The sequence below is a fragment of the Phasianus colchicus genome, chromosome 1 (genome assembly GCF_987193195.1).
Source record: "Phasianus colchicus chromosome 1, bPhaCol1.hap1.1, whole genome shotgun sequence".
Lineage (NCBI taxonomy): Eukaryota > Metazoa > Chordata > Aves > Galliformes > Phasianidae > Phasianus > Phasianus colchicus.
The window spans coordinates 12,380,125-12,403,490 of NC_143436.1; the positions used below are offsets into that span (position 1 = coordinate 12,380,125).

At 40.1% G+C, this 23,366-nt stretch overlaps 1 protein-coding gene and 1 long non-coding RNA gene across 9 annotated transcripts in view; both read left to right on the forward strand.

Annotated features, from left to right (window-relative positions):
* The first annotated feature begins 3,692 nt into the window (after nucleotides 1-3,692).
* MAGI2 (membrane associated guanylate kinase, WW and PDZ domain containing 2) overlaps nucleotides 3,693-23,366 on the forward strand; it is a 708,093-nt gene continuing 688,419 nt past the window's right edge. For 3 of the 8 annotated variants that reach the window (XM_090135418.1, XM_090135428.1, XM_090135442.1), the window contains exon 1: nucleotides 3,700-4,488. In XM_090135418.1, the coding sequence (XP_089991544.1) occupies nucleotides 4,188-4,488 (301 nt within the window). In that variant the 5' untranslated portion in view covers nucleotides 3,700-4,187. Of the gene's footprint in view, nucleotides 4,489-23,366 lie in introns of all 8 variants that reach the window. The other 5 variants (XM_090135412.1, XM_090135421.1, XM_090135433.1 and 2 more) reach the window with 3 other exon arrangements.
* LOC116228629 (uncharacterized) overlaps nucleotides 10,389-23,366 on the forward strand; it is a 29,850-nt gene continuing 16,872 nt past the window's right edge. Inside the window, exons 1-2 of the long non-coding RNA XR_016464256.1 lie at nucleotides 10,389-10,711; nucleotides 10,814-12,154. This is a non-coding gene — a long non-coding RNA (uncharacterized LOC116228629). The remainder of the gene's footprint in view (nucleotides 10,712-10,813; nucleotides 12,155-23,366) is intronic.

Genomic DNA, 23,366 nt, shown 5'->3' on the forward strand with positions numbered 1-23,366 from the left:
ATGCAATAGTAATAGGCTGTGTAATTCTAATCATATATATACATTAGAAAATTCAGAAGTCTACAATTAAACAAAAGTTTATTTTGAAGATCAGATGGCTAAACTATGGATTATTTTATTTAATCTTCTTTGGTTTTGTGGTAAAATAGAAAAAAAAGTGTCTTTTTCATCAAAACATTCAGAATTTGAAGGACTTAGGATAAAATGCTTTAGATAATTAGTTTAATGTTTTAGCATTCTGAAAAAATATTCTCAGAATCAGAAGCCAGAATTTGGAATGGATAGTATTATTCATAATAATATTTCAAAATCAGTCTCTTTAAAGACATGAGTAGCAGAAGATATTATCATAAAAAACTGTAACTTTTTGGTGAAATTTGTAACTGCAAAGGTTAGGACTGCAGTTTTTAATGGAAGAAAGAAAGGGACCCTATGAGCATTTAAAACTCCCAGCAAAAGGTAGCTAAACCAGCTAAGAGACTTCGAAGCTCTGCCAGTGGTAACATTACCTACTGCAATACTTTTAGGCAACTAAGAGAATAGACTTTTTTTTTTTTTTCTTCCTGAATTTGGATTTAAACATCTGAATTCTGCCAGGTCGTAGATTAACATAAGCACTGTGGTGGGAGCTTGGCTGTAGTGTCCAGAAGCCTCACGTAAGAATACGGCTGCTGAGTAGCTGACACACTAAATAGAAAACAGTGAAAGAGAAACCAAATTAATCATGCCTACTTAAAAACGTAAAAAATAAGAGACGGAAACATTCACATCCAGACACAGAGGAAGTATGTGCCGAAGAAGGAAATTTCACATTTTCTCAGTTCTAGTCCAATGTTACAAATACACATACAAGATAAGGGAAATCCATTGCTGAATAAATAATAGTAAATAATATATATATGTATTTCCCCCTTTGGCACATGCAATATATCATTTTCCACTTGAGGAAATTCACTTATCTGAAAACGGGCCATACTCTAAACACAGATAGAATTCAGTTATTTTTTTACTGACTCCATAGTGTTAGAATAGGAAAGATAATTCAACAGCTACAAAATACATTTACCAAAGTCTCACACTTCAGCTTACTTATGGGATCAGCACAACTTTAATCCCAGAAGTATAGTGATTTACAGGCTTCTGTGTTTACAGGTTCAGATGCAAAAGGATAATAAAAGACATTTATGCTGTATTTGGTGAACATGTTTCATTACGTGCCATTGTTACTTCTAATTATAGGAAATCTTTTGTGGTAGATACCCTCACATTCACACTCGGGACTGGTTCATGCTTTTCTAGGGTGAGATCCAAAGGAAGGGACTAACAAAAAGGTCTTGGCAAGTTCAACAGCTTTTTTTTCAGGCTCTTCAGGGGCCAGGCAGAAAATACGCAAACTCACCCACTCTGCCACGTGCTGGACATTTGCTCTGCCAGTGACAAAGATAATCTTGTTTTACAGTTACCCGGCTACCGCTGTAAAAATGCAACTGTCATCTGAGTGTAGCTGCTACAAATGAACCCTATACAAGGTTTAATTTCCCCACAATACATTTCAAAATCAAGATGAAAACAAATTGCATTTCCATTAGTGCTTTATTACCCTAAGCCCTGAGAATATGAACGAGTGATGCTATAATAGCAAGATTTTATCCACATACAGTCAGCCCAAATCTTTAAAAACTTAAACTTATCTCTATTATAAAAGAATGCTGCAGAGAAATACTGTATTCCCTTAGTTGTCTCAGCAGCAGGACACTCCTGCTGGTATACAGAAAAGGAGATCGCTGCTGTAATCTCTGTCCCTCTCAACTCTAGATCCTAGTCAACTCTCAATCTCTCAATCCCAGTTCATGAGCCTTCGAATTCCCCTCCCATCTTTAGCTGTCCATCCTTACAGATATTTTATTTCACTTCTGCATGTTCTTCTTCTTCTTTTTTTTTTTTTTTAAAGCTAGTTTTGTCATAAAGAGCTTTGCATCAATTTCCAGGTCCACTCAACAAAACAGATGAAAAGATCTGCAGAATACAGACGTTTGTAAATTTATTTCTTCCCCTCAGCACATACCTTTTCTACTTGTACCTACATCTGAGTGCAAGGGGACATCAAACAAGTAATACTGGGAGAACACAAACTCAAAGATTCTGCTTTCCCACAGATTTATACTGAGGCTGATAATGAGTTGTAATTTAAACTTTTGTCATTATTGAAACATTTATATGGTCTCTCATCCATGTGAATTCTGCTTAATAAGAAGAAAGTTCATATTGCAGCCTTTGGGACATTTACAGGATCTCTCAGACCTAGCCAGCTGCCTATTTTCATGTAATAACTTAATTATATTTGAGATAGATTTGGTGGAAACTGCCCAACAGCTTCAAAAGTTATTGGAGAAATAAAGGAGACACAGCCAAGCATGATCGCATAAAGGACTGTTTCCATAGGAACCAAGACAGAAAACAGCGATACAGTTTGTGAAAAATTTCATTGCAGTCACTTTAATTGAAAATTTAAAAATATCTGATCAGCTTTACATCACATGCTGTAACACATGACATTTCTCCTACCTTCCCCCATCCTGTACCCAGCCAGTAGACCCTCTCTTACACTCTTCTCCTGTATCTTGCAGAAGCAAAAACTACATTTCTCAAAGTCAGGAGGTTGCTCTGCCTGTATCTGTCAATCTTCCCTTCAGATGGAAATTATTTTTTTCAGCAAGACAAGCTTCTCAGAAATACGTGCCAACTGCTACACTACACTGTTTGCACACGTGTTAAGCATATGACAGAACACATTAAATGGAGAGTGCACAGGAGCAGTGGGTTGGACTGTCACCTGCTTCTGAGTGCTTAGACAGAGAGAAGCACTTGGGTTTGGAAATGCTGCTCTTCGGTAGCTCAGGTTATGTAGGATTTAGAGCCAAGCAGATGGCACCAAATGAGATCTGGTAGGTGACAGCAAGATGATTTTATGGAAAACACACCACTACCACCCGTCTCTTCATTGTGTCCTTACAACACCCATTGCCCACCAGCTGTGATACTGCTTCTGTCCCGTGGGTACAGTAACCAGCATTACAAAGTATGCCCATGTACAACACAACTCAATAAACTGAAGTGTGAGACCTCAGAGCAGGAAAGCATGGCAGGGTCTGTATACGTTCTTAATGCTAAGATCTAAATAACGGCTGCTTTGTTTTTCCTGCCACAACCTGAAGCCTGTCACTGGATTCTCCCTTGTCAGAAGCAGAACTCCCAACCAACCCCTCCACACATTCCACAGCATCCTTCTTCCTCGCGGATTTGAGCTGAAATGCATTACTCCATTTCCTGAACCGCTGCCCAGAGCTTCTCACTGCAGTGGCGTGAGCCACCAGCGCACCTCATCACCCTGCAGCTCTCCATCCTGGGCAGGCTGATGGGAACCACTCCCGTGCGGCCCCCGGCAGGCCGGGCCCGGGGAAGCCCTGTCGGAACGGACGGTGGCCGGGTCACCTCGGATGGGACCCGGGATCAGCGCAGCTCAGAGGGCTCGAGATGTGCCGGAGGCGGGGAGCAGCAGGAACGCCAGCCCGGCGAGAGGCCCGGCCGGCCGGCGCCGCGGGGCAATCGGCGGGCAGCTCAGCCCCCGACACCTCGGCCCCGGGCTCCCCCTGTCGGCCGGTGCCGCCTCGCGGGGTAACGGGGCCGCCGGGCCGGGAGCACCGAGCCGCCCGCCCGCCCCCCGCCCGGCCGCTCTCCGCCTTCTGCCGGCCGTGCCAGGCAGCCTCTCTCTCGGCCTTCACTACCGGGTCAGGCGAGGAGGGAACGCCGAGGCAGCGCCCGCCTGACTCCGCCGCCGCCGCCACACTCCTCCTCCCCGCGGCCGTTCCCTCCCTTTTCCCCTCCCTCCTTCTCTCCCTCCCTCCCCGCTGCCAGTTTCTCTACAACTAGTACATCCACTGGCAGGGTCCCGGCCGCCGCGGCTGCCATGGATATCAGCTAAAGCGCCGGCAGCCGCTCGGACCGGGCACAGAGGCTCTCCCCGTCCCCGCTCCGTCGCCCCGCGGGGCCGCGGCGCCCGCTCCCCTCGCCGGCCGCAGCCCAGCCTGCCCCGAGCGTGCCCCAGCGGAGCCCCGGGGGAGGGGGGCAGAGAGCGGGAGGAGAGAGCGGCAAGCAGCGCGGGAGTCGGGCAGAGCATCCCCACGGCAATGTCCAAGGGCTTGAAGAAGAAAAGCCACTGGACGAGCCGAGTCCACGAGATCGTGATCGTGCGGAACCCGGAGGGGCAGCTGGGCTTCGAGCTGAAGGGGGGCGCCGAGAACGGGCAGTTCCCGTACCTGGGCGAGGTGAAGCCCGGCAAGGTGGCCTATGAGGGCGGCAGCAAGTTGGTGCCGGAGGAGCTGCTGCTGGAGGTGAACGAGACCCCCGTGGCCGGGCTCACCATCAGGGATGTGCTGGCCGTGATCAAGCACTGCAAGGACCCCATCCGCCTCAAGTGCGTCAAGCAAGGTAAGGCGGCGGCCGGGGGGCCGGGCCGGGCCGGGGGGAGCGGGGGGCGGCGGCCGGGGGGGAGCAACTTTGTTGCGGCAGTTTGACTTTCCCCCACCCGCCGGCGGCGGCTGGGGGAGGAGAGCGGCGCTCCGCCGTGCCCGCAGCCGGGCGAATTAAATGTGCGTCAGTGACAGCGCTTCGCCATGCCGCTGCGAGGGGACGGGGGGGGGCGCGCCGCGGGGCCGGGCGCCGCTCCGAGGCTGCGGGCGCTGCCGTGGGGCCGGAGGAGCGGAGCGGAGCGGGGCTGCGCTGTGCTGCGGGGCGGCTGCCCGGGGACGGGGAGCGGGCGGCGGGGCGGCGGCCTGAGCGTGCCGCTGACGGAGGAGCGGTTCACCTGGAGCCCCGTGAGAACGGTCGCCTGATCCCGGGGAGAAGTGGGAGGGAGAGGCGGGGAGAAACTTTCTGGAAAGAACTCTTCCGCCTCTCCAGTTTGCGCTTATTTATTTCTGAGTGCTTGAATAGCTCTCGTACATTTCCAGGAAAGTCAGTAGGTGCAGCAGATGCTGTGTACGTGTTTGTTTCTGCCTCTTCCAACTCAGCCGAGTTGGGGTAGCTGCGAGTGAGCGCGTGCGGTGAAGCTGCTGCTGGCGCAGCCCCGCGCAGCGCAGCGCTGGAGCTCCGCTGGGAAAGCCGCGTGCCCTCGGACCGGCGCGCTGCGACGGCTCGGTGCGGCTCGGTGCGGCTCGGTGCGCGGCCCCCGAGCGCGCGGCTCAGCCGTGCACCGAGCTCGTCCCAAACTCGGGGGTTTCTGCAGTGGGAAGGGGTTTGATCTCATTCATCAGGGGTGTGCGTGCTCCATAGCGGCAGCCAGTAGCCTTTGCTTGAAGGACGTAAAGGTGCGTTGCTGGGACATATTTTTGCGGTTTAACTTCCTCATTTTGATGGAAAGTGTGTTGTTTGAAGTGGCATTGTGACACTTCTGAATGCTTGAAACGTATGCCAGTTATTAGTTTACCCGAACATGGGAAGATTCATAGAAAGTTTGACTGTCAGGCCTTCAGAATGCGCTTTAAGATATACTCGCTTGCCTACATGAGGTCAAATACCTTAATAAAGACATGCTCTGTGGTTTTTCTATTGGTCCTTTTGGGTAAGTAGTGAAGTACGTTGTAGATCATACGCTGATAGTCAGAAGATGCAAAGAGATACTACAGTTCATGTGATAAGTGGAGAGGACTGTAACGAATTCTGTCTTGGAGTGTGGTGTCATCTCTGGGCGCCTGAACTCCAGGAACCTGCTCTGTAGTTGCCTCTCTTCATCAATTTTAGCGTGAGAGGTCTTGCAGCATCTGGATTAAAAGAAGCAGCAGTGGAAGTGTCAAGAAGAAAGAGTATACTGTCTGCTAAACTATTTACGTTCTTTGCAGAAATGCTGTAGGTACTAATCTGCACTAATGCCAACTTCAGGTTACGATGGTGTAATGCAGCAGTCAGTCTCTGTCCCACCTCCTCACTATTCTTCAAATATTTCACTTCAAGTCAAAGCAATCCCAAGTGATTCACTAATATGTGTACCCTTAATACAGATGTCTGTCATACACGAATTAGGGACATTAGTCAGGCTTTTAGTCTGTGGATTACTGCAGGTTTCCTGAATGAGACTTGGAGAATGCATTCTAAATCCCACCTAGGTTATATATATGTGTAGTACAGTAGCATATATATACTTCATCAGGTTAACACACTGCACTTTTGATGTGAGTCCTCCAATACCAGCCAGATGACTGCATGTTTGGAAATGACAACTCTGCATAGATCTTTGGACTGACACTTCTTGATTCGAATGATCTTTCTTGTGCTCCAGCATCTTTTACTTTGCCAAAGGGAGAGGCCTTCTGGATCCAACTTCCTATGTTTAAAAAGAGGTCAATGTTTTGTGCATTTAATCACCTGATTCCTCCTTCAGCGTAATTCAGTCTAGTCGCTGCACTCCTTGGTTAAAAGCACAGACGGCAGACAGCCACGTTACTCACCAAGATAAAATCCCCAACAGTACTTTGCAGCAGTGTGTAGGAGAGAAAAAGCTGGGCAATGAAATCTTTATGTTTTTATAACTTTATTCTCGTTTTAGTTATAAAACACCTTTAGTGTGCTGGAACAAGGTTAATGACTCTATTATCATTGTTTCCGCATAATTTATCAATGATACCTCTGTAAATTAAGATAGTATGACCTTGAATGCACCATGTGACATGACTGGAGCTGCTTCTACAGAGCTGTCTGAGTATGAAGTCACAGAGATAAACGTGGAGGTAGAGTGCTACTATTTATAATGGGCTGCTTAGGAGACTTGTTTGAAAGTTTTGACTGAAATTTCACCTGTAGATGAAAGCAAGGTCTGACTAATTCAGTTTACAGATATTAATTTAGTGTAGGAAGTAGAGGAAAGAAAGGTACTCCCATAATTTTTTATTATGCTGTGTTTGATTATACACCACCACTTCTGAAATAATGCAGAGCTTCATCTTTTATTGCATTGAGGGGTGAAATACTTCTAAAATGAGTCCAGTGGAATGTTGCTGTTTTATGGGAGTTAAAAGCGTTAATTTAGAAAAAATAAACTTATGAGGTAGGAATTGCTGTGTATTGTGAGAAGGAGTAAACATCTTGAGAAACTAATTAGCAGTTCCGTGATGAAATCCTCCATAGTTCTCTTGTAAGTATGACACCCAATAAAAACCGTTTAACACAGGAAACCATTGCCTGGCTTTGCACTGGGAGGAAGCATTTCGGAACCATTATTGTTATCATTCAGAGCTAATTGTGAGAGTTCATAGAGAAACATTTCTTGGAGACTGTTTCCTTTTTATTGTTCTATTTATTCGTTGCAACCTCCTGATTGTGCTACTGTTGGCTAAATCAGAGATTCTCTTAAAACACATTGGGTGGAATCTTGGCTTTGATGAAGTCAGTGACAAAACTGTCCTAGACATCATATAAAGGAGACAGGATTTCCTCTGTAAAAGCCTATGTGTTTTTTAGGATATAGTCTTCCTGTGTCAGAATGTTGTACAGCAATCAAATTAGCCAGGTATATTTGCAAGTTTTATATGTTTTGAAGTTCTGCTTACTCTGGTGAAGAAAAGATCCTTATGCTATCTGAAAGAAATACTTACTTTCAATTGTGGTTGATCTGGGACATTTTAGATTAAATGCTTTCTTCCACAGATGCACAGATGCTTGGTTGTAAAAGTAATGTGTTAAGGAAAGGCATCCTAATTTGGATAAGTAATCACACTATGAATCCTATTAGGAGCAGCGCTGTCTCCAGTTCCACTCTCTGTTTAACACTGCTGTCTCAGATCCGTGGTACCTTTCTCCAGTAGTTCCCATCAGTAGGCACTGTGGGTCCGTGATGTGCACAGACTGCAACTCAGCTTTGTTTTTAGTTTGAAAGGTTGCAGGAACTGCCGTTTCACCAAGTTCTTATTCTTTGTAGAGAATTATAAACTTCTTAGCAGAATCCCAACAAATGGATTTCAGAACTCGGGAGTAATGCAGCAGATTTTGTCTTGTCACTGTTGTGTGACACACCTCTTCCTTAAGGACAGTGCTTTAAACGTAATGAGTAGCCAGGTGATCTAATTGAACAGTTTAATTTACTTCTAGAAGTAACTAGGGAGTTGTGTTGCCACATGGAATCAGTGGATTCAGTAACACTGATACTTTACATTGACACTTTTTATTGTGTCTTATTTGTCTCTAGATCAGCCAACTTTAAGCATCAACTGTAGCTCCTTAAGCAAAAAGGATTTAATACACAGTGCAGTAAGGGACTTGCCTTTATTAATAAATATTTACTTTTTAATTAGTTTGTCCGTGAATTTTGTAATTAAAACTGACTTTACAGTTAACTGTTATTTTCCTTAAGTCTCTGACATGCCTTTCAGAGAAGTGCAGTCATAGTTTCTTTTTTTTCCATAGTGATACCCTGGGTGTGTAAATAGCATGTCAGCTGGTTAAAATGTTAGTAAGTTCCTACAGATCTCTTCATACATATTTCTGTACATACTGTTATATTTTTAAGATGCTTATTTGGTCATTTAATTTCACCAGTAATTTTCTTCTCCATTCATTAAAGTATGATATGTGTGCAGATTGTCTTTTTTTTTTCTTCTCCTTGGATGTCAGTAAATGCTGTCTTCTAAGATGTGAACATTGTATATAACTTCCCTCCCTAATATAAGTAAGTAGTAAGCTGCATGATTTTCACAAATAAAAATCACAGGTGTCTTGCAGAGAACAAACACAAAGAACTATGAAAAACTGCATGGTTGCATTTCTGGTACAAAACACGGTGATATTCTTTGAGGGAAAAAAAAAAAAAAAAAAAAGTACTTCAGATGTACTCCTTTTTCCTACCTTTGATTCTTCAGGTTTAACTTACCCTAGAAATTAAATTGGGTTATTCTTTTACCATTACTTCATGCTGTTCTTATGTTTGCCCCTCTATATTTAAAGACCATTCTAACTGGCTTCTGACTCATGTATCCTGTGATTTACTCTTCAGCTCCTCCCAAAAGATAGTGATGTTTCATGTCAGGAACTCTGTGTCCACTGGCAATAGAATTACATTCATCTGTCTTTTTTCTTCTTTGAGAATTACAAATGTGCCGTTAAAGGACAGGGGCAAGACTTTGTTATGGCATCATTTCCTTGAAGAAATGAAAGAATTAGAGTACTTTGATTAGTTTTATTGAGAAACTTATGCTTAAGTTCATCTCATACTCACACCTGTCTGTCTGTTGATACTCTTGACAAAAGTACCAGTGTGAGTAGGTAAAATTGTGTCTGCCTTACTTTATACTTGCTTTCAATTCACCTGCATTAATTCAACATTTGATGAAAGATATGGATTCTGAGCTTCTGTTTTCAGCGCTTATGATCTTTTCCTTGTTCCTTACAGATGAGGAGCTACTTTCATGACATGAAAAAGTTGATTAATTGTTCATCTACGTTTTTTATATATAAAAGTGTGTACATGGAAAAAGTGCTCCATCCAAAGGGATTTATATGAGGACGTGGTCTTAACTGTGATTTAGGAAGGATGATGGAGGTAGGATGCTGCACTAGTTGTGGAACCAGATGTTCTTCTGTTCCTCATAGCAATATAAACAAAGGGATTTTTGAAGTTTAGGTTCTGAGGAAAAAATGGTATACCTTGACTATACTAATATTCTGGAAAGTTTTTTTCTTCCATATATCTAACACATGTTTATAAATATATCAGTGTACAACATCTATGTTGTAGGTTGAGAGTGTGTAAGACATTGTGTAGTAATGTTTTTAGGAAGTAATTTTGTAATGATTATTATGGATTTCTGCACTGATTTAGGGGATTCTTCGTGTATGTTTCAATGCATCTATGTAATGTACTTAAAATGAACTTCTCCCTTCTGGTGTCCAGTTGATGCACAGTATTATACACTATTTTGCAGTAGAAAATAAAGTCATCATGAACTTCGAAATATGATTGAATAGACAGATACCTACCTAAGCAGGTGCAGTCCGTAGTGTGCAGAGTTTGGAGGTATTGATTTCAGTAGCAAAATGACTCTCTTTCATTTTCATTGCTGAATGTCATTGCAATGCTGGCCTTAACTGAATTTTCTAAAATAACCAGGGCTGTGAGCCCAAGTCATCTTCTGATCTCTGGAATGCACAAAATGACTCTGTTGGTTAACAGTATTTCTTCTGCTCGCCTTATTTGTTTCAAGTTAGCTTTCTTTCAACCTCATGGAAATTTACCAGTAAGAAGAGAGAGTTCTTTCTCTCTGGCCATTTGTGTTACTTTCCCAGTTTAAGTTGAGGCTACCACAGTGGAAAGTGAAATGGCAGAGAACAGCAAAGGAAAAGGAAGAGTGTGAAGGGCTTTAACAAAAAAGAACTCAATCTAACATTCTGAAGTGAACAGAATTTTTCATTAGTAATAGATAATCTCTAACACAGATTTTTCTTACTGTTTTAATGCTCTTAAATTGTTAGCCTAAGGTTGCATTTATTCAAACTTTCTATCCGTAATATGGACTCCTTACTAGATGCTTAGTTGACAGAAGGCTGTTGCTTGTATATATCTGCCACGTATTTACCCTTTTTACAGTGTGTAAATCACAAATGCATTAATTCTGCATTCTCAGTCAGTAAATGCAGATTGCTTGGATGCAGGCAGATTCATCAAAAGGTATGTTGTGGTCATCATGACTCTTCAGTTGTCTTCTCATTTATATATATTATTACTATTAATATCTGTGTAATGCTGTTTCATTTCGCCTATCAACTTCAGATGTTTCTCCTGGAGGTCTTGGATTAGTTCCACAACACATGACCTCAATAGAGAGGGAAATAAGACAAGGTACAAGATGGATGAGGTAAAAGGTAAGAGAAAAAGGTTTCAGGAAAAAAAGTCAAGAGATCATTTAATAAAATTATTACTGTTTTTAGAAGCCACATTTTCTGTCTTATTCAAGAGAGACATTACAGCCTGGGGAAATTCTCCAATACTGGGAAGTCAGTGCTGGGACTGTATTTCCTTGGTCTGCCTTTGTTCCTCAAAATATGTTGAAATCTTAAGTTAGGCTAAAGCTGGCCCTTCAAAATTTCTGCAGTTGACTCATTCCAATGAATAGTTATTATTCTTTCTTGTGTACCTGAAATTATAAGTTATTCTTAATAACTAAAACTAAAGTTTTCTCTGAAGTGGGGTGAAACAATGGTTTGCCTCAAGAAACTGTGAAGAAAAACACATTTGAAAGGAATTCTCAAGATGACTTTCATATATATGTGTGTAGCATAGAATCATAGAACAGCCCAGGCTGGAAGGGACCTCAAAAGATCAGAGCCAACCTTTCATTGGAAAAGGAAGTCTGGGTCCCATTTCAGGAGATCTTTTTCCCATATAAGATCTTTTTGTTTGTTTATTTGTTTGTTTACTTTATTATACATTGAGATAAACTGCATCAAATATTTTCTAATGTTTTACTTTCACATGGATAGTTCCTCAACTAGTACTAAATAAAATGGCTGCATTAGTTTCTCTTATTTTCTTACTAAGTCCTTTGTGCTTAATCAGCATAAACAAATGTTATGTAAATCTCTCATGCTTCCAAAATGGTGCATTAGTATAAACAAGGATTAGACTCATTTTTTTAATTCTGCATTCTGTTTTTATCAGAGCAGTTTTTTTATGCTTCAGAGTACTGCAGAGGCCTGTTGCAGTTGGGTGCCTGTATGCTCCCGCCACTTGAGTGCGATCCTTGCAGAATGGGAAAGGCAGCAGCTGTTGAACTCTTGTAGTAGATCGGGGCAGGAGATGAATACCTCTTCAGTTTATCATGTGCTTTGGTTAGGTTAAGTGTAATTATCTCCAAAATTTAGGGCAGAACTATGCTGCAAAACTTGCCTTAAAACTCAGTTCTGCCAGGATGTGAACAATGCACTTGACAGAATTAGGTGGGATGCTGTTTATTATGTTGACAATGATTGTTTTACTTTTATTTCTGATTTTCTTTCAGTGTGGGTTTGTTATATGACTGTTCATTTCTAAAAAGTCTGAAACCTTTTGGTGAGAAGAACTGCCTTCTAGCATGACAATTTCAAGTTGGGAGTCTCTTGTTTCTATGACAATGTAAGTTTTTATATTAAATGTATAGTTAGCCATAATTACTTTCTTAACAGTAGTTATTGGACACATTCTGTGTCATTTTAACATAGGGTCTGTAGTTCTATTTGTCAGTGTTTCAGTCTTAGTAAAAGAAACTCTAAATTAGATTGAACTAAGCAAAAGAATTAAGAGAAAATACACATTTTTAACTAATGTGAGGCTTCTGCTACTGGTAGCACATGTCTGTTGTCTCAGTCTTTCTGTTACAGCCTCTGGTAGAGAAGGCTGTTTGAAAAACCCTAGCTATGCTGGATATAGGGAATATATTTCCTGAACAATCTAGTTCTTCTTTTTATCTGCTCCATTTACTTTGCAGGAACATTTCCCTCCCCATAAACTTCTAGAAGAATTACTGGAATTTCTGATAAGCCAATAAGAAGTGCTTTTTCAACACTCATTCTGTTTGGTCATTTTCCAGTGAAAACAGCATAAAAGACTTCAGGAAAAGAATGCAGTACAGTGCTGGAGGTTTTGTTAGGAAAAAGAAAGTAAAATCAGGGTTTTGGGTTTTGTTAATTAAAATTAAAAATCAGTAATTCAAATACCAATTAAAAGGTCTTCTGGTTTCATACTTCTACTGAGTTTTTATGTTATGCTTATGGTACTTATTTACTAAAGTACTCTTCAGAACAGATGAATCCATAAAATTTAAAAATGTCTCCTGTAAGTATGTGTGAAATATCGCAGAGGTTTTGTGTACAGTTAATCTGACTTGAAGAAGTGTAACATCTGCTTTGCCTCAGTAGAGATTGATATTAGTGTATTTGTTTGAAGAGTAATAAAATTAATGATTCTGAATGTAAAAGTGGGAGAAACAAAAGTGTTTGTTCTCTTAGGAAACACAGCAGATCCAGTTGGGTCAATATTAAGTAGATTACTAGTGAGGAATAAGCAAGTTTCTCATCAGTAGCTGTAGGAACTGGCTTCAGTGAGCTGCAGAATTCCACCCTTTGTTTGTGTGTATTGAGGAGACTGGTAAAGTGATTTGCAGCTCAGACATTAAAACAGAAGTCTTCACATATATCTCTCTAGACACTAATATTATACTTGTTATTAAACCATCTGAATAGCTTCCAGATTCTAAAAATCTTTTACAAAAAGAGCTTATTCAGATGTCTGTCCCAGCCAGCCTCAGTGAATTTCAGTGCGGGGACAAAAGTAGGGACTACATAAAACTTGCTTGCATCTTAGGCTTCCTGATACAGGTTACTAGATATTGCTCTTGAAAACTCTAAGGATATTGCTGGTTCTTGCAATGGTAGTGATTATTACATCATGTGTGCTTTGTTTTTGTGGGTTTTATTTTAAGTCTGTCTAGCTTTTCAGAAAGGATCTGTCTAAAAATGTATGGTTTACCAATAGAATTGGCATTATATTTTTTCAATGCAATTGGAAATTTAAGTAATTTATCCTGAACAAAACTTTATCACTGAAAGCATTAATGGTATTAGTGTGCCAGGACAGAAATCAGATCTCACAGAGACAGGTACTGCAAGCGAAACAGTCACTGCTGTTATGAGTTGATAGAAGCTGATGGGACACAGTGGGTTGATGGGAAGGGATAGTGAAATGGCTTGCCAGAGATCTCAGATCTATCAAGAGCACAAAGAAGAATCCTGCAGTGTAAGTTAAAAGTCTATGCAAACAGCACTGCAACCAAGTAAGGATGTGAAACCGAAACATTGTGTAAGGCAAAGCAACCTGTCCTCTTAGAGTTTCTGTTGATCACTCGAGTAAAATATTTTTGTAGGTCTTTACATTAAAAAGAACTGGCCCTACATTGAAGCCCTGCACATCCTCCTCTTTCAGTGCTCCAGGCCCGTGCTGTGTTAAAGGTTATTAGTGAGGGATCAGAGTAGGATTTTACCATTTACAAACATCTCAACTTAGCTCTTGCGGAATCCACCCTCTTTTTCAGGAGAAAGCAGTTGCATAACATTAATGATTGCATCCAGCTGAGATTCTGCAGTGTGGGTTTTTTTTTTTTTTTTTTTTTAAATTTCCTTTTATGTCCAACAGTACTTCTAGGTTCTTTAACCAAAACTGGCACAATCCAGTGTAGTATGCTGTCAACATGTATAATGATGAAAAGGTTTACGTCTCCTTTTGGCAACTACATAGCAGTACTGCTGACTGTATAGCACCTTTCAGTGGTGCTATTAAGTAGTTAGTGTGTTGGGAGTTTGATCGTGATGTTGATTGTGCGCATGCTATTGCCCAACATTTGCTTTATTAATTCATTGAGTGTTTTTACAGGTATACTCATTCGTAGGACAAAGAAACAATGGAAACCTTGAAAATCTGATGTATCTGGCCTGATAAAGGATGGCTTATTTGCAGTACAAAGCAATAACACACAACTATTTAGTACTGAAGATATATAACATTCTGTGTGGTCAGTATCACTATGGAATACATATGATAAGGTGTTGTTTGGCCTAGGTAACTAAGTTAATAATTCATAGTCCTAAAAGAAAAAAAAAAACACAACTGCATTATCAGAGGTCTGAACAGCACTTGACAAAACAGCACTGGGATCATTCTCCAAAAGACCATCATCTGTTCTTCACTGTCCTTAATTCAGCATGCACTTGGACTGTGCATACATTCCAAGCATACTTGTGACAGCAGGTGAACATACAGTGTTTGAAGGGTGCTAAGGACATCCTGTACTGGAGAACACTGAGCTTTTTTTTGCTTCATTGTGTGTGTGTGTGTATGTGTTTGTGTGTGTGTCTGTCCCACTGCCATCAGATGGATAGAGCAGCCAAATGGGCAGGCTCTTAATCCGATTTTGAGTCCATCCTGCAGAGTAAGTCTGTATAGTAATCTCCAGTGCCCTTTGGTGTAGGACTACACCTAGTAGGAATTCTTTCACTAATATCTGAAATATTTCCATCTTTCTCCTTTTTTTATTTTTCTCTCTCCCAACAGAAAATAGAACCAAGTGACAAATTTTGAAGTCTGTATTTTCTGATGTTTCTTTCTGAGTTTAGTTATATATGTCTAAGTTGAGAGCAAGTGCTCTCTGCCACATTGCTAGACATGGGTTATACAGAGTAAAGAGCCATCTACTCAGACACCAACTAGTAGCAGCTTTTAAGTTCCTCTTTGGAAGACTTCCTATCAAGAGCTGACCACATCTCATCCTGTTTATCTTCCGAGATCTGATGGATCACAGAACCAATGTGGCATTGCTCAGAGTCAAAAGTTTATGCACATGTTTATTCATATTTTGCTAGAAAACAGTGTTGTGTCACTGCTGAGAGGCAATTTTTGATCAAATCCAGGAACAGCTGAACAGCCTAGCCTCTGTGTATCTATATGCCATTTTTGTTTTTGCTTTGTCTGGCAGCTACCAGTACTTCTGTCTCTTCAAAACACCCTGCAGTTAGGAGAGGTGGACTTGCAATGCATGATTTGCATAAGAGCTTTTCAGAATGGCAACTGAATAAAGAGGGGGAAAAAAAAAAAAAACCCTCTAAAAACAAACAAAAAAACCCACCAAGATATTTCACTGAAGTCTCCAAGACAAAAATTTGTCCTTGTATTTTATGTCTTTCTGTTATGAAGAGTGTATTTGTTGAATTTGTGTAATTATTTTCTAGATCAAGTGGATTCATTTTATTACAAAGTGTAGATGCCTTAGCAATGATTGGATTTTTAAAAAACTCCTGAAATCTCCCCTGCTGCTCTAACCTGCACACTGCAAGGGCTGTTTGACTTCCATGAGTGTTTTGCATTTTATATGAAACTTACCTTTGAAAATAAAAGAGACCTTATGTAAGATATAAAGATTTCTACATTTGGAAAATAAAAAAAAATCAATTTGACTAACACTATTATCGATCACATAACTTTAGGATTTGACTTTCAGGGGCTAGAAACTCTGCAATTTTCCCGGAGAGCATAAATTGCAGGTGTTCTCTGGCTTTCAGGATGAGATGCACATAAAGTAATTCCTTAAAATGTGTGAGCCAAATGGAGCTGCCCATGCTGAGCTGCACAGTGCCTGGCTCAGCTGGAAGTGGCTGCCAGCATCAGAAATGCTCCATGCGCCTGCTGAAGGCTGCTCCTGGCCCCAGTAAGAGCAGTCTGTTTCCAGTGCCATCCGAACATAATGTGATAGCTGCTGACTGCTCCATCCCAGGGACAGTCGTAACTACTTCCACCTGGGTTTTTTATTAGTCAGTTTGAAGATCTTCTTTTGTTCATTTGATTTTGAAAAAGAAGTTTGTCTGTTAACAATCAGCTGGGCATCATGTTTGCTTGCAAAGCACCTGCAACAACACATAATTTCTGCTTTGCTTATGTCAAACAAGACAGCCAAGAATTTCATGTCTGTGCTGATTTATGCTCTACTGGCTGGAATTACATTGGAAGTGCATTAATTTTATGTGTCCTGCTGAGGTTTGCTTTATTTTCACGTGCCAATATCAACTACTCAGGAAAATTTTGTATAAGTATTATCAAGTTCGCAATGTAGTGTGGAATATCTTGTGTTTCCTTTGGAGGAGCATTGCCAATTGACTGTAGAGCTATGTTCTAAAGGTTTACAATGCAGTTTTGCCTATGGAAGCTGTACACATACACTGCCCATGATTTGTCTTTCTTAGAACTGTTTAAGAAACAAGGGAATTTAGTATGTTCTTGTTTTTCAGAAACATTTGTGAAGTTTTTCTGTGATGCTTGTTACAAAGAACAATCTGACTAGTGAAGAATTGTGAGGAAAGAGGCAGAAAAGAATTAGGAGTGGACGACTGTGCTGAGTAGTTCCATCCAGTTGCCTAACAGACTAACTTTGTCAGTCTGTAGTACTGGTACTTCTGCACGAGAATTTCCATTGCAGCTACATCTTGTGAGATTACATATCCTAGCATAGGACACTCTGGTTGTTTTCAATAAAGGCAGATAGCCTATAATGGGAGAGGTGGTGCAATGATCAGATTTTCTGATGACCCCTCAGTTTTCCCCTGTTGCTCTAACCTCCATACTGCAAGGGCTTCCTAAATGTTTTGCATTTTATGTGAAGCATATCTTTGAAACTAGGAGAGACTTTATGAAAGTTTTGCTGGGAGCTGGAGATGTTCTGCCTTCAGAGCCCTGGCACAAATGCAGAAGGACTGTTACTGGCCACAGCTCCACCTTAGGAAATGGAAGAGGACCAGAGCTGGTGCCCTTACCCTGACTGCAGGAGAAGAAAGTATGAGCTGTTCATCCTCTTGGAGAAAGGAGTGAGTTTGCTCCCTTCACAGAGATGATCCCATTCCCTTGTGCTCATGGAAGTCATGAGTGAAAGAAAAGTTATGTATGTCCTTAGCTCTTGCTGCACAGTCTCCACAGAGGAACTGTGCTCTGCTCTCCTCTTCTCCCTTCTTTCCTCCAACATCCCTTCCAGTTAGATTGGCACCTAAGGAGGGAGACTGCCTGGGCTTCCTGCAGAGTATAGCAAAAAGTTGCTGTTCTGAGCTGGCTCTGTCACACATAACCCCTGCTGCTGGAGCCCAGCACTATCTGTGACTTAGCACTGAGTCAGCAGGCTTTCTGACCCAAAGCGCTTACTCACTAATTAGTTCTTTGCTTTACCTCTTCCTTCTCCAGCCAAGCTGCCTGTCCCACAGGCGATGCAAATGGGGCAGAAGCCGGTGCTCTTGGCAGGCTCCTCAGTGGTGCCTCACAAGCCAGAAGTGATGCGTGGATGTTAGTTGGAAAGTCTCAGCAGCTTGTTAAAGCTGTTTGTTATCCTTCATCATGGAAATAAATGCACTTGGTTTAATAAGTTTTTATATACCTCTCTTTTTTTTTTTGTCAATCTGTATTACAAAAAACTTTGGAGAAATTGTAAACTTAATACATAAGTAGCTAAGTTAAGATAATATTAAGGATTTCTGAATTAAAAAAAAAAAAAAGTCTTTAATCCAAATGTATTTAATGTGTTTAGCATGTTAAATATATAAAATGTCATCTTTTCGTGGTTGTTGTCTTATTTAGAGCATGCCTTCTTCATTACATTAGCACAGGAGGTTCAGTTTTCCTTTACTGTGTCAGAACAGACCTTAAGCAACTCCCCTGATCCATGGGTTGGGTCCTTACTTGTATGTTGGAGTACATTCAACATTGATCAGGAAAATTTTCTCTTGTATCACAGTATTCATTCCTGTGGTTTGAATGTATTTGCATAGATAATCTTACAGTGTTTCAAAGACACTTGAGCACTTCGGTGTTGTCGTGCCTCTTCCTTGTATATTTAAATATGTTTTGTTCTGTAGCCCAAATAACAGAATCCCCAATATATAAAGTTGTTGCTATATGTGGTGTTTAGTGGACATAGAAAAAAGCCTCAATATTTATCAGTATTGAGTCTTGTGGTGACTTCAGTATTTCAGTGTGAACGGAGGAAGAGTTGGAGATAGGCTGCATAAATACATCTTAGCAATTAAGACAGACCAGTATGCCACTTTTTAAAAGCTCACTTATATAGAGTTATTTATATACAGCAGTACATGTAAAGAGATCTGTATATTATGGTGATGACAAATGAACAGAGATATATGATACATCTTATTTGATAGAGCAGTGAGATGTGTCAGTGATAACATCACTGTCTTTAGTCATCACCTGTTCTTAACTGGAAAATCTACACATAGTTTCTGTATTTTCCATGGGATGTTTGAAAATGTGCAGTGATGTAGATTTTAAGATATTTGACTAGATAAAGCAGTGGGCAGGCACTCAGGTGATCAGTGTCTGGTTCTCTAGAAACCTGAAATAAATCTCAGTCTCTCTGCTGTAATTCCCCACTGATAATAAAATCCTTGGTGATAATAAAATCATACAGAGTATTAAACTAATAATATGTCTGTTCCTCAGAAAGATGATCTGAGCGCAAATCCATTAAAAACAGTGCATTTGTCTTTGGTAGTAATAAGGATCATATACTAATATGACTTAGAACAATATAATTGTTAATTATACAGTATTGGCCTGATCCTTGAAAAGTATACTTTGACAGCTGAAAGAGATCCTGTATAAATAAAAGATAAAGGAATAAAGTTTTTTAGTTCTAGTGTGTATTTTTCCTGTTCATTTTCTTCCTGTGTAACTCCCTGGCCCCACAGATTACCCTTCCTTTTCTCAATCTGCATGGCAAATAGGGGCTTTTCCATTAGTTGAAAAGTATTTTTTCTGCTGGTATTGCAGGCTTTTCAGAGGTGTAGTTTCTCTCTGCTGGCTGGGAGAGGTAAGGAAAGCTCTTACAGAATGCGTCATCCTGATAATTCCACCATACTGTCTGCTGAAGGTTTTATTTAAGCATTTATTTAATATCTGTGGCCAAATATTTGCATTTGGATAGTTCCAGACAATTTCTTTCTTTCCTTGAGAACAGTAGTTAATGTTTGTGATTATTACTTGCACTGGATTCTTTTCTGAGAGTCCATGGAGCTATCTGCCCCAAAATACATTTCCATGTTACTTTGTTATTTTTCTTCTACATCTTTCTCATTTTGCATTTTTTCTATTCTATTTCTACATAGATAATCTTCATTCTCCATTATAATGAATAGTCTTGAAAAAAGAAACAACAATTCTTGAAAAGGTCTTGATGTATATTTTACATTTAGAAACAGAAAAGATCACCTGTCTGAACAAATGTAAGATGTAAATAGGCTGAAAGAGATTGCTTATGTTTGGAGATTTTTGTTTGGGCTCAAAATCTGCTGTCACTAAAGACAGTATAAATGCTGACTGAATCTACTATGGATTGCTCTGTGTTCATGGGCAAAATTGAAAACGTAACACGCTTCATTCTGTTCTTTGTATTTTAAGGTACCAAAGGCTTTTCTTATACCATTTATGGGGGCAATTTACAGAGGATAGTTTTTTTCTAAAGCTGGTTGGGTTTTTTTCTTCTGTTTATTTACCTCCAGAAGCTAGGTTGAATACCTCATATTGAGTAAAAAGAAACAAGATATTTGTCTTTGATGTGTCACAAACTATTATCCACCTGAAAATTATCTTTCAGGCTACTCTATGTAAAAACATGTTTTTGTTTTATATTTCTGGTTTATTATTTATAATTATCACAGAATCATAGAATCATAGAATGGCTTGGTTGAAAAGGACCATAACGATCATCTAGTTTCAAGCCCCCTGCCATGGGCAGAGTTGCCAACCACCAGGCCAGGCTGCCTGGAGACACATCCAGCTTGGCTTTGAATGCCTTCAGGGATGGGGCATTCAATATGTACAGCATGAAGAGTTATTGGGAAGGATTTGCTGTTATTCAGACTTCTAGAGCACAAAAAGCCAAGATTTTATTTGAAATGATCTTTGATTCCATTTTTGTACTCAACTCTAAATAAATGTTATCTTAACCCATCAAAGATGCATAGAATTCAGATACAAAGAAGAACCACTACTGTAAGTTTTCATCTTCTTTTGTGTAATCTGCTGCCCACAAAACAATTGAGATGAATGATACTATGAAGTCCAGTTGCACAATTTGAAAAAAAAAAATCTCTATCTGGTAAATTACTATTGCAAACCTCTGTTCAGAATGGAGCGGTGCTGCACTACAGCTGGTGTAAGAACTTGGAGTCCAGGTGGCTGTGTCTCAGTAGCTGAAAAAGTAGCTTATAAGTGAAACATACATAAGGTTGTTGTCATGATCATGTTGTCCGGCTGCAAGGCGGCCATAATTCCTGCATTCTGAGCACAATTCTGACTCTTTTGTCAGATTTGGGTTTTAAAAATCACCCATCAGCTGCAGTGCAGGTAGATGTATGGGTTTTGCCAAGCGGATGTATCAGCCTTGGATATATTTCTATAATTATGAATTTCTAAGGTGAGAGTTTTCTAATGTATTCTAATATAAAATCTACAGTTTACCAGTAAAAAGGAGCTCTTTTACTGGTTGATTTACAGAATGGTTAAGATTAGTGTTAGGCTAACCTAGAATTAAGACAAATGATTTTTCTATAGAAACCTATGTAATAATTAAGACTTTTATCTAACCAAATTTTCCAAAAGCCATTTGAAAATAGGGATTGACAACCCTACATGAGATTTACCTGAGAAACTAGGAGCATTTTTTGGATTTTCTAAAATTTTGTTGTTTCATTGATAATTTATATAAATGCTGAGCAACTCTATCTTTTCCTGATGTTAGAATTATGGGTGCTTGATGGTTTTGAGCAGTAAGCCCTGGGATCAAGCATCCAAATCATTTTTAAATTAGAATGCTGAAGTTGATTTTGAATTAATGAAATTCATAGCTTCCCTCTGTCATCATTAATCTCATTAGGAAGTATGGCCACCTAATGTTTTTGAAAATTGTGTCCTAGGATATTAATATTACGAGCTTCTCAAACTGTAAAACATTGAAAAAATGGATTTAATACACAATAGTCAATATTAGGTTACTATTGGCAGTGTCTGTTTGGGGATGCCATTGTGTACACCTACAGACAATCCCACCAAGACTGGGATTTTAAAAGGACATGAGAGAGTAGGAAATCACTGAATTATAATGATCCTTTTGTAACTTCCTCTGACAGAGGAGATTTCAATAGTTGGTTAGCACAGAATTCCAGAGAGAGCAGTGGGACTGTTGAGCACTGTCGATCACCAGGGATTGAGGCCAGAGTTTGTTTTGTATTGACTATAAATGCAACTTAACCTCAGTCACCATCACAGCTGTCTTTTGTTCTCTGGGGTTGCAGTGTAGGAGCTGAATCTAGTGGGACTGTTTTCTGTTTTCTGATGCCTTGTGATGCATGGTTTATAGTTCACTTAAAAGCCATTTAAATTTCTGACCAGTTCATTTCATTTGGTATTTCCTAATTCCACACAGTAATATACGTGCCTTATCCAAGGGCAGTAAGCCTGGAGTATTGTTTATTTGCTGCACGCACTTTCAAAATAACAGTCAGTGCTTATTGAAGGGGAAAAGAAGATGGCCATATGTATCACAGGTGCTAACAGATCATTTCTTGTATTTGTGAAAGAGACAAATAACAGGATGAAGGTGAAGAGGAGGTCAGATGAGGGCTTTTTTTTTTTTCCTTCTCTTCTTTAGTAGGAATGCCACACATTCACCATAAATAATTAAGTGACCGTGGTGTATTCAGATGTTCTTGCTTTTTGTAAAACACACTGATTATCCCAGGTTACATATTCTTCAGAAGCGGTGAGTTGGAGGATACCAGTAATTCTGCATTTACATAGCTGCAGTGTGAAGTTCTGCACACCACAGAACAGCAGATCTCTGGCTGGGAAGGTCACCTCGTGCATTTGTGTGGTGTGGATTTGGATGGTAAAGAAGAAGATATTTGTTGTGCAGGTCTCTACGTAGTGGTACACGTCAGACTTAAGAGACCTGGGCAGCACCCAGCGTGGCAGCCCTTAGCAGCCTATGCATGCATGAGGAGATGTTTCTGGCATACTGTTTAGGAACTATTTGTACATTTTGGAGCAGGTGTACAGTAGGTTGTTCTGCACATCTCCTGCAGCCATTCATGAAGAAATTTCTGAATATCCTAGTTACTACAAGAACTGAGAAGCTTTGTGGATCCCTTGTAAGAGAAGGTTGTTATGTACACTTAGCACAACATTTAGTCACTGCCAGACTGCTTTTGACCACTTGATATGCAAAAATCAGTATTTGCTAAATAAATGTAAATATATATATTACATTTCTGGAATGACTGGCAATAGACATGAAGATGACTATGTGAGAATTGCCTCAGGAGTAGATTTCTTTTTCAGTGTCAGCATCCTATCCTATGGAAAACAAAACAAAGCCCCACAAAATGAAAACAAAACTAATATTTAGACTCAATGCTGTTAATTTAAATTAGTTAACTCTTTGATTTTAATATGAGCTACTTATAAGAATAAGATCAAAATTTTGATGCTTCAGTAGTGCAGAAAGATGGTCCAATGAATCTTTGTTTCCCTGTAATTAAATAAAATTTGATTTGATTGTTGTGGTATAAACTCTAAGATTCTTTTTTTTCTTTGATCGTAGATGACTCCTTATAAGCTCTATATCTGTTGGTATCCACTTAAACAATACAAAAGCAATAGAGGATAAAAGTAAAATTCTCTCTAACAATCTTAAAAGTGCATATGTTAAAAAAATGTAAATGAGTTTTGAAGGATACCATCAAGTTAT